The sequence below is a fragment of the Macrosteles quadrilineatus genome, unplaced genomic scaffold (assembly GCF_028750875.1).
Source record: "Macrosteles quadrilineatus isolate MER2022 unplaced genomic scaffold, UCM_ALF_1.0 Scaffold_1__1_contigs__length_201487025, whole genome shotgun sequence".
NCBI classification, from domain to species: domain Eukaryota; kingdom Metazoa; phylum Arthropoda; class Insecta; order Hemiptera; family Cicadellidae; genus Macrosteles; species Macrosteles quadrilineatus.
In genome coordinates this window covers 110257474-110269563 of record NW_026542594.1, presented here as the reverse complement: position 1 = coordinate 110269563, position 12090 = coordinate 110257474, and the positions used below count along the sequence as shown (strand labels likewise).

The 12090-nt window shown below is 36.4% G+C and overlaps 1 protein-coding gene across 6 annotated transcripts in view; it reads left to right on the top strand.

Moving 5' to 3' along the window:
* Nucleotides 1-12090, top strand: part of LOC128983103 (colorectal mutant cancer protein-like) — a 135490-nt gene that overhangs the window by 35369 nt on the left and 88031 nt on the right. For all 6 annotated transcript variants that reach the window (XM_054402283.1, XM_054402291.1, XM_054402275.1 and 3 more), the window contains exon 4: nucleotides 1095-1252. In XM_054402283.1, coding sequence (XP_054258258.1) covers nucleotides 1095-1252 — 158 coding nt within the window. The remainder of the gene's footprint in view (nucleotides 1-1094; nucleotides 1253-12090) is intronic.

Genomic DNA, 12090 nt, shown 5'->3' with positions numbered 1-12090 from the left:
ACAAAGGACGGGTACTCTGCTAGTAGGAAGTATATTGGACATTTACACACAGGAAGTATTTAAAACACAAGATAAAGCAAACAAATTTAATGATTAGAATAAAACTTGACAAAAACAATAAAACTTGACAAAAACAATAAAACTTGAAAAAAACAATAAAACTTGTCAACTTACATCTCTACAACACATTCTTTGTCTTCTTACTGTAAAAAATAGTTTGCAATAGGTATTCAACAGCTTTTCACTTTAGATTTTAGAAAAAATGTAAATTAATGCAATAGGATAGTTAAAAGTACTGAGATTTTGCTTGCAGAAAAACAATAAAAAGGCTCTAGTTTTTTACCTTAGCAAACGGCCGTTATCCGCCGCTGCCGAAATGTCATATCATTACGGCCCATGTCGAACTATAAGGAGTGTCAAACTATCAAAGTGTCAAATTATCAAGGTTCTACGGTTCTTAGGTTTGCTGCTACAGGGAAATGATCAATGTGTTTTTAGTGAAATTTAAATATTTTAGTATGAAATAAATAATTTTGTTAAATTTAATCAAACTATATCGATAAACAGGCAAACTAAGTAGGCTTATACGTTTTAATTAAGCTTCATTGTAATTGGATTATTTTTCTGGGGTTATTACGCTTTAGGACGTGATAGGACAAAATTAGGACAAAAAAGGTTATGTAGTATATAAATTTTAAATAACTTCTTGATCAGCATTGTACGTGTTATTAAAGTATTAAAGTTATTAAAGTACTTTGAATGAAAATTATTGAAATTGTGAAGATCTAGTGTCTGTACTTTTGGCAAACTATTAAACCACGTTTAGATGCCAAGTACCATTTAGGGTACCAGTGACCACAGAAGTAAGTAACTAAGTAAGTTGTATTAAATAGGTTAAGTTAACTTGTTCACAAAATACTCCAAAAGATTATCACTTGTGACTCGCAAGATTATGCTTAAGCCTGTTGAATCTCAAACAATTAATTTACTGTTAAAAACGATTGTTTGGTAACCAGATTAACTTTTTCATTCAGTGTTTCATAATGAAATTGAGATTTTGAAATGTTTTCCAACAATTATTTATTTTACGGTAGGAGGAGCATCAGGAGGCAAATGTGGGGAGAGTTGGGAGTTTGACAGTGGAGCTCGAGACCTTAGTCCAGAGCCGAACACCCTGCAGAGACTGGTGGAAGCTGCTGGCTGTTCCCTTACTGCTACTAACACTGCTAGTCTGCTGCAGCTGGCAAACAAGGTTAGTCAATCAATAAGGTCAAAAACCAGCTTCCTATCGGGAACTAGCTGTTACCACAGATGGCACAGTTAGACCTAGACCCAGGAATGATTTGCTTTTTAATTTTGAATAAATAAAATAACTTATTGCTTTTATTTGAAGCAAACTTACTGATAAGATGATGCATCAGCATGAAAGTTATTATATGAAAGATCTATATAGGTAAACATTAATTATATAGTCAAAATAAGAGAATATTTATTACACAAGAAAGAGATTTATTTGCATGTGCCAATCTGACTGTTTGGTGGATGTTACGACATAACCATTCATGTTGGAAACGAGCATTGAACCTAAAATTTAATCAGAGGATACAGCTTACCGCGAATCACAGGTCCAAGAAGCCAGCTTTAATACTTAACATTTAAATGGCTTTGATGAATGGTAACATTAATTAAATGTTAAATTAAAAATGTGTCTAAGGAATGTCGGCCTTAGTCACTAACAAGATTACAAGATCGCGCCACTCATCCTACACTCAACTCCATTCATACTTGGCTTAAAATACCTACTTTGTATGATCGCCATTTAATAAGAAAGTACCTTTAATTGACTCTGAACTTAAATTGGACATTCAAAATTATTCGGCCTGAAATAAATAAATTAAGGAATTTAAAGTAACTTATGATTTAACCACCATACCTCACTGGGGCCTTACCCAATGCGTACCAATTTAAATGCCAGTACTTCTTTAAAAACCTTAAACCATGGCTAAAGTAATGCTAAGCAGGAAGTTAATGTTTCCAATTTAACTCAACTCATCTACTAATTACTTCACAAATAAATCTCAAGTTTACATTTAAACATGGGTTTAAGGGACGTGGATTATGATCACCAATAAAACTCAGTATTAAATTTAGTACCTTTAACAAATCATAAACTTGTTGTATCTTAATTTGTACGAGAGGTCGTCCAGTGGTCGAAACTCGACCAAAAATATGTAATGTAAACTTACTCACTTCTCTATTTTCACCCCACACTTTAAATAAAAATAAAACATGTGATTGGAGTTTCTTCCATTTGTTTTGATTTTCTGTTTATGTTTCGTTGTTATTTCGTCACCAGCATGGCAACTCATAATATCCATGTTAAATTTTTCAAAATTTTAAAATTCATTTTTTGTGCTTATTTTGAGCCTATTTTAATTTATAAAGGGATTCTGCACACCTACAGGAAAATAGCTTTCTAACAGTATGCGTAGATTTTCCCTACGATGCACACGAGCTGAGAAAAAAGGTTTTAAAGAAACATGCTTGCCTATTAATATATAGATTCTTCACAAAGGCATGATGACTAGGCTATTACTCGTAATCGAGATATATCGTAATGATTTTCTTAGTTAACAAAAATGTCATCATCTTCTCCTGCGATGGCGATAAAATCCTGAATGTTCCAATCGAAAACATTATCAATGTCTTGATCATGGAAAAATCCTGAATATATCCTGCGGCTGTGTGGTCATCATCATCGTCTCCCGCGGTCACTGAAACTTTATCATCGTCATACACGATCTCGGCAAAATCCTGAATATCTCCCCCGTCGTGTGGTGATTATCATCGCGATCGTGGCAAAATCTTGAATATTTCAGGCAGTCGTGTGGTCATCATCATCGTCTCTAGCAGCACAGAAAACATACTACTATAACCCAGAATGCCAACCGCATGGTAAAAAGCATTAAGTGTTTTGAGAGAGCTTTGCCTGTCAATTCATAGGCAGCGCCACCAGCGTTGCTATGCTGAGTGCACGGTAACGCTGCCTAGGAATTGACAGGCAAAGCTCTCTCAAAACGCTTAATGCTTTTTACCATGCGGTTGGCACTCTGGGTTATAGTAGTATGTTTTCTGTGCTAGCAGTCATAAAATCTTTATCATTGTGATCTGCGATCGCAGGATCATCCTGAATATCTCTGACAGTTGTGTGGTCATCATCATCGTCTCCAGCGGTCATGGAAACGTTATCATCATCATCCGAGATCCTGGCAAAATCTTGAATATTTTTTGCAGTTGGTCATCATCGTCGTTTCCCACGATCACGGAAATGTTATCATCGTCTTCCGAGATCGCGGAAAAATCATGAATTTTTCCCGTGGTTGTGTGGTCAACATCGTCGTCTCCCACAGTCTTTGAAATGTTATCATTGTAATCTGCAGTTGGAGAAAAATCCTGGATATCATTTGAGTTGATTTAAAACTAAATTGATAATTTAATTTATAGTGTCTCCTTGATCTTTCTTTGAGGCTTTGTAAATTTCTTATTCCTCTACATCATCCATAGAGTGGCATTTCTTGCACAGGGTGTCTACCAACCGGGAATCCCGGGAAAACCAGGAATTGTAACTTAATTTTGGGCTGGCCATAAAATGTACGGGAATTGTCCTTAAATGCCAGATTATGGCCGTAAATGTATAATGGCTCTGGAGTTTCCCCATGTTAACCTTATGAATATTTAAATGCAACTAAACAATTTGATTCTGTGATAATCAATATCATTAAAAAGTTAATATGTTTTCCAACAGAGTGCAGCACTATTAAATTGTTTATGACATCGGGTAATTTGTACCAAGCAGAAACAAAAAGTTGTGATACATGGAATGGATGGATTTTTTACAGTTATGTTTAATTGTTTATGTAGCCAGTTAATACTAATAGTAAATTAATAAAAGTCCATCTACATACAGCAGATCTAGGGAACATATAATTGTTCTCTTTAGCGTTCTCAAGCTGCTTGCCATTATTTTCAAGGAACCAAAATTGTCTCTTCTGCATCTTGACCCCTTTGCAAGGCATGGGTATAGCGGCTAATATATATATATATACATATACATATATATATATGTGTGTGTCCGTGAAACAAGATAAAATACCCCCGTCGAAGCAAACCTGCATACTAAGAGAATTTCCATTCACCCGGCTTGATTTCTACTAAAATATTCCCTATAAATTTTCAGATTTATTTCCTATTTAAATAACATTAATTTTAGTGAGTAGTTAGGTTTGCTGCTACGGGAAAGATGTTGAGGTGTGTTTTTTTCAATTGAAATATTGATAGCTTAGTATGAAATAAGCCAAATTGCCAAATTTGAGTGAAATATATCCATAAACAAGCAAACTAGAACAGTTTATTTATTCTCCATAAGAATAACATGGGAATTTTAAATTTACAATTTCTTAAATTTTCTCCGTAGTCAATGAACATTCAAAAAAACTTCAATATACTAAATTATTAGTTTTTTTAAGCTCTTCAAAATGGTCTAGAGAGAAATTTAGAAATTTAAAGTTTTTAGGGTCAAAAATGAGAAAAACCCATTTTTACCCCATAAAACCCTCCATAAACCCCTGATCCCATGGTCCAATTATGCTGGTTCGCGAACTCGTTTGAATAAATGTAGGTTTACACGTTTGTACCAAATTTTATCAAAATCGGATCAATTTTGCTCGAGTTATCGCGCTAACGGACACATATATAAATATATATGAATTTGAACGGATGGTGTTTTTGGCCTCTGGGGACCTCAAAACGAAAAAGTAAATCGGTCCCGGGTCTAGGTCTTACCATGAGACCTACGGTAATAGTTCAATAATTCAATAGCTAATAATTCAAATTCAAATAACATTAGGTTTAACGATTACCTAGGTTTGCTGCCTACAGGGAGGGTAATAAATTGTGTTTTTTAGTAAAATAATAATAGCTTAGTATAACATGAATAGATTTGCCAAATGTAATTAAAATATCTATACTTATTTAATACTCAAGCAGGATTTTTGTGACAATTACTCCTACGAAACTACTGAACCGATTGACATGTTTTTGGTCTCATCGGAAAGAGCGTAACGTGAAGTTGTGCAGGAAACTATCTTTTTAGGGAAATAATTAGAGAGTGAGGCCCTGGGGCCCTTTAAAGTTTCGTATTTCTCCATAAGATTAACATGGGAAACAAAAATTGTTTTGAATCTCCAGCTGTTGTCAAAAATTAAAAGTGAGAATAAGAACACATGTTGTAAACCGTCAATAAGTTTGCTAATTTAACCAGCGAGCACATTGTTTGCTGAATTTAACAGTTTGCTACAAACTAGGGATGGACGGGATTGAATTTTTAGTTCGGGACGGGACGGGACGGGATTTTTATTTCCTTCCCGATTTTCGGGACGGGACGGGACGGGATTTTTTTCTGTGCAAAAAAAGAAAGTACTGTATTGCAGTTACCAAAAAAGACATACGAAATCAATTTTTACCATTTGTGGCAATGATCTATAAAAACCAAAAAATGGGTAACAATTTACAGGTACCTATAGAAACTTGTGACTCGCGGTTCACGGGGTGATCGTCTATATGACTCACGGTCACGGCGCGATCGTCGTCATGACTCGCGGTCACGGCGAGATCGTCGGTATGACTCCGCGGTCACGGGGTTATCGTCTGTATGACTCACGGTCACGGCGCGATCGTCGTCATGACTCGCGGTCACGGCGCGATCGTCGGTATGACTCCGCGGTCACGGGGTGATCGTCTGTATGACTCACGGTCACGGCGCAATCGTCGTCATGACTCGCGGTCACGGCGCGATCGTCGGTATGACTCCGCGGTCACGGCACGATCGTCGTCATGACTCGCGGTCACGGCGCGATCGTCGGTATGACTCCGCGGTCACGGCGCGATCGTCGGAATGACTCCGTGGTCACGGGCTTATCGTCGGTATGACTCCACGGTCACGGCGCGATTGTCGTCATGACTCGCGGTCACGGCGCGATCGTCGATATGACTCACGGTCACGGCGCGATCGTCGTCATGACTCGCGGTCACGGCGCGATCGTCGGTATGACTCCGTGGTCACGGGCTTATCGTCGGTATGACTCCACGGTCACGGCGCGATCGTCGTCATGACTCGCGGTCACGGCGCGATCGTCGGTATGACTCCACGGTCACGGCACGATCGTCGTCATGACTCGCGGTCACGGCGCGATCGTCGGTATGACTCCGCGGTCACGGCGCGATCGTCGGTATGACTCCGTGGTCACGGGCTTATCGTCGGTATGACTCCACGGTCACGGCGCGATTGCCGTCATGACTCGCGGTCACGGCGCGATCGTCAGCATGACTCGCGGTCACGGGGCGATCGTCGTCATGACCCGCGGTCACGGCACGATCGTCGTCATGACTCGCGGTCACGGGGTTATCGTCGGTATGACCCCACGGTCACGGCGCGATCGTCGTCATGACCCGCGGTCATGGCGCAATCGTGGGTATGACTCGCGGTCACGGCGCGATCGTCGGTATGACTTGCGGTCACAACGTGATCGTCGGTATGACTCGTGGTCACAGCGCGATCGTCGTTATCACTCCGCGGTCACGGCGTGACTGTCGGTATGACTCCGCGGTCACGGCGTGACTGTCGTTATCACTCCGCGGTCACGGCGTGACTGTCGGTATGACTCCGCGGTCACAGCCCGATCATCGTTATGACTCGCGGTCACGGTGCGATCGTCGGTCCAATAATCGCGGCCACGGCGCGATCATCGTTATGACTTCGCGGTCACGGCGTAATCGTCGAAATGACTTCGGGTCCTGCGTTCGCGGACCTATCGCTCGCAATAACGGCGTTATCGGCACTCGCGAAGCGGAAAAATCGCCGACGATCGGACCAAATCCCGTCCCGAAAAATTCCCGAGTTTAATGTAATCCCGTCCCGATAATCGGGAATATTTTTTTCCCGAAAAATTCCCGAAATTTCGGGACCCGTCCATCCCTACACTGTCTTGGTTGAAATGAAATGTTTACTATTTGAATTTCGGTTGGCGTAAATATTACAATGGAAAAAAGTGAGAGAGCCTGGATAAATTGATATCTTAAAAAGAAAACTGAATTAACACTGTGCTGCATTTCTTATTAATAATTGAAAGAGTCCATTTGCAAACTATGGAAACACAGGAAAGTCATAGAACACCACCAAGGAGAAGAAATAGATGTTTTTTTAGAATTTATAATGTTATTATGGGTAACCTAATGCGGCTATGAGTAAGGCTATTTGTAGAAAACACTTAAAAACAAGATCAGCTTTTAAAAAAATGATAAGATATTTACAAGAAATTGTGATTATATCGATCTGTTATGTACCTACATCATGAGTATTTCCAAAATCTTTGAGTTGAATCTTTTAAAGTCATCAGAAATTATGACTGTTATTCGTTTTAAAATAACGCCTTTAATACTTAGCAATTGCTCGAATTCGAGCAACAGGGACACTAGTACCCATAAACAAGCAAACTACAACAGTTTACTTATTCTCCATGATAAGAATAACATGGGAATTTTTAATTTTCCAAATTTCTCCGTAGCCAATAACCTTACAAAAACACTTCAATATACTAAATTATTTGTTTTTTTAAGCTCTTCAAAAAGGTCTAGAGAAAATTTGGAAAATTTTATGTTTTGGGGGTCAAAAAGGAGAAAAACCAATTTTAACCCCATAAATCCCCCCATAAAACCCCGTTCCCATGGTACGATCATGCTGGTTCGCAAACTCGTTCGAATGAACGTAGGTTTACACGTTTGTACCAAATTTCATCAAAATCGGATCATTTTTGCTCGAGTTATCGTGCTGACGGACACACATATATATATATAGTGGGATGGGTTAGCTGAAAAATATTTCACATCTGGCAACCAACGCGCCCCTTTGGATTCAGATAGTACATGCGTAGACGAGTCCAAAAAGTCCGGGACACAAATTTTTCGGGCACTCTATGGGTGTTGATGACGTAATCAAAATGGCCGCCAAAGTTGTGTGACATGATTCTACATTTCCCTATATAACTCGGGTTCATATTTTAATAATGCCCTACATTTTTAGTGATTATTAATCACGAAAAAATTACCTTTCCGATGGTGTACTTAACTTCATTATTTAGATTCATAATACTACGAATATTTATAGTTTTATTAAATATTTTGTTTTTGATTTAGATTTTTTTAAATCATTTTGCTAAGTGTCGTGGGTTCCGTTACACGTAGCTGAAAACGTCTTACATACACTTTTTTTGTCAGAATATTACCTTTCTAACGGTATATATAACTTATATTTTAATACAAAAACACTGCTCAAAATTTGCCACAACAATGTATTGGTACACATTGAGTCGTTATCACCCCGATGCAATTTATAAGAGGACCGAAAGGTAATAGCGCTATTGAGTGCTATTAAACTTTTAGTTTCGTTTTAAAAATAGAGACAATAAAATTAAGTACAAGAATTAATACCCCAGCCGCAGCAAACCTACCGACTAAGCGAATTTCCATTTGTCTGAATTCATTTTCAATTAAATATATTTTAATAACATTAGCTTTAACGAGTACCTAGGTTTGCTGCTACAAGGAAACTAATAAAGTGTGTTTTTTAGTAAAATATTGATAGCTTAGTATAAAATAAATAAATTTGCCAAGTTTGATCAAAATATATCCATTAACAAGCAAACTACAACATTTTACAATATTGTCCATAAGAATAACATAGAAATTTTAAATTTAAAATTTTTTTAATTTTCCCGTTACCAATAACCGAACAAAAACACTTTCATATACTTAATTAATTGTTTTTTTTTTTTATCTCTTTTAAAAGGTCTAAAGAGACATCGGGATATTTTGCGTTATGAGGGCCAAAAGTGAGAAAAAACAATTTTTACTCCGCAAAATCCCCCCCCTAAAACCTCGTTCCCATGGTCCGATTATGCTGGTTATGCTGGAACTCATTCAAGGTAAACCCGCTTTACACCAGCTTTAAACCAAATTTCATTAAAATCGGGCAAAAATTACTCAAGTTATCGCGTTCACGGACGTATATATATATACAGGGTGTCCCACAAAGGGTTTAAACGTTTGATTTTAGATTACTTGCCCATTTATGCTCCGAACATTTTGAAACTTTACACAATCTATAAAGTACATTTTAAAAATATTCTGGGAAAGTTTCAGCTCCCTACCTCTTGTAAAAACAAAATCGGAGCATATTGAAAAATAGTGTTTTTGGTTTTGTAGAACATTTGTATTAACGCATTCTATGTAAATAAGGCTTTTTCATCAGGAAATTATACCATAGCCTAGTGAAAACCCTAAAGTAGAGTCCAAATTTATTGTAACTGTTATCCATCACTAGTTAAAAATTAATAATAACTTGATTTATATAATATAATTAGTTAATAAAAACATTCAATATACCAACATTTTGTTTCTACAAGGGTTAGGGAGATAGATCTTTCACAGAATGTTTTTAAACCTACTGTACTTTATAAATTGTGTAAAGTTTCAAAATGTTCGGTCCATGAATGGGTAAGAAATATAAAATCAAACGGTTAAACCTCTTTGTGGGACACCCTGTATATATATAATTTGAACGAATGGTTTTTGGCCTCTAGGAAAATCAAAATGAAAAAGTAAATTGGTCTTAGTCCGGGTCTAGGTCTCACCGTGCCACCTACGGTAATAGCTACCTCCCTATGGGGAAATTCGCTAAAACAAAAGAGTGTACAAAACAATATTGTTTAAATTTTATATCAAAATTCATAAATATCATATACATCAAAAATATAATATAGGCTTAAATCAAACAGGTTAACCCTTAGTGCCATTGACCAAATCTGTGGGCACAGTATTATAAAACATAAATATCAGTATAAATATAAATTATGTTATATATAAAATATATCTAACCAATAGATGGGGTTTTAGGAACAACTTGAGTAATTTTTGTCCGATTTTGATGAAATTTGGTTTAAAGCTGGTGTAAAGTGGGATAAACTTGAATGAGTTCGCTAACCAGCATAATCGGACCATGGGAACGAGGTTTTAGGGGAGGGGGGGGATTTTGCGGGGTAAAAATTTTTTTTTCTCACTTTTGACCCTCAAAACGCAAAATATCCCGATTTATCTTTAGACCTTTTAAAAGAGATTAAAAAAACAATTAATTTAGTATATGAAAGTGTTTTTGTTCGGTTATTAGTAACGGAAAAATTAAAAAAATTGTAAATTTAAAATTCCTATGTTATTCTTATGGACAATATTGTAAAATGTTGTAGTTTGCTTGTTTATGGATATATTTTGATCAAACTTGGTAAATTTATTTATTTTATACTAAGCTATCAATATTTTACTAAAAAACACACTTTATTAGTTTCCTTGTAGCAGCAAACCTAGGTACTCGTTAAAGCTAATGTTATTAAAATATATTTAATTGAAAATGAATTCAGACAAATGGAAATTCGCTTAGTCGGTAGGTTTGCTGCGGCTGGGGTATTTAATTCTTGTACTTAATTTTATTGTCTCTATTTTTAAAACAAAACTAAAAGTTTAATAGCACTCAATAGCGCTATTACCTTTCGGTCCTCTTATAAATTGCATCGGGGTGATAACGACTCAATGTGTACCAATACATTGTTGTGGCAAATTTTAAGCAGTGTTTTTGTATTAAAATATAAGTTATATATACCGTTAGAAAGGTAATATTCTGACAAAAAAAGTGTATGTAAGACGTTTTCAGCTACGTGTAACGGAACCCACGACACGTAGCAAAATGATTTTAAAAAATCTAAGTCAAAAACAAAATATTTAATAAAACTATAAATATTCGTAGTATTATGAATCTAAATAATAAAGTTAAGTACACCATCGGAAAGGTAATTTTTTCGTGATTAATAATCACTAAAAATGTAGGGCATTATTAAAATATGAATCCGAGTTATATAGGAAAATGTAGAATCATGTCACACAACTTTGGCGGCCATTTTGATTACGTCATCAACACCCATAGAGTGCCCGAAAAATTTGTGTCCCGGACTTTTTGGACTCGTCTACGCATGTACTATCTGAATCCAAAGGGGCGCGTTGGTTGCCAGATGTGAAATATTTTTCAGCTAACCCATCCCACTATATATATATATGTGTGTCCGTCAGCACGATAACTCGAGCAAAAATGATCCGATTTTGATGAAATTTGGTACAAACGTGTAAACCTACGTTCATTCGAACGAGTTTGCGAACCAGCATGATCGTACCATGGGAACGGGGTTTTATGGGGTTAAAATTGGTTTTCCTCATTTTTGACCCCCAAAACATAAAATTTTCCAAATTTTCTCTAGACCTTTTTGAAGAGCTTAAAAAAACAAATAATTTAGTATATTGAAGTGTTTTTGTAAGGTTATTGGCTACGGAGAAATTTGTAAATTAAAAATTCCCATGTTATTCTTATCATGGAGAATAAGTAAACTGTTGTAGTTTGCTTGTTTATGGGTACTAGTGTCCCTGTTGCTCGAATTCGAGCAATTGCTAAGTATTAAAGGCGTTATTTTAAAACGAATAACAGTCATAATTTCTGATGACTTTAAAAGATTCAACTCAAAGATTTTGTAAATACTCATGATGTAGGTACATAACAGATCGATATAATCACAATTTCTTGTAAATATCTTATCATTTTTTTAAAAGCTGATCTTGTTTTTAAGTGTTTTCTACAAATAGATGTGTGTATAGATGTGCGGATGTGTGTTTTTTACTCATAGCCGCATTAGGTTACCCATAATAACATTATAAATTCTAAAAAAACATCTATTTCTTCTCCTTGGTGGTGTTCTATGACTTTCCTGTGTTTCCATAGTTTGCAAATGGACTCTTTCAATTATTAATAAGAAATGCAGCACAGTGTTAATTCAGTGTTCTTTTTAAGATATCAATTTATCCAGGCTCTCTCACTTTTTTCTATTGTAATATTTACGCCAACCGAAATTCAAATAGTAAACATTTCATTTCAACCAAGAC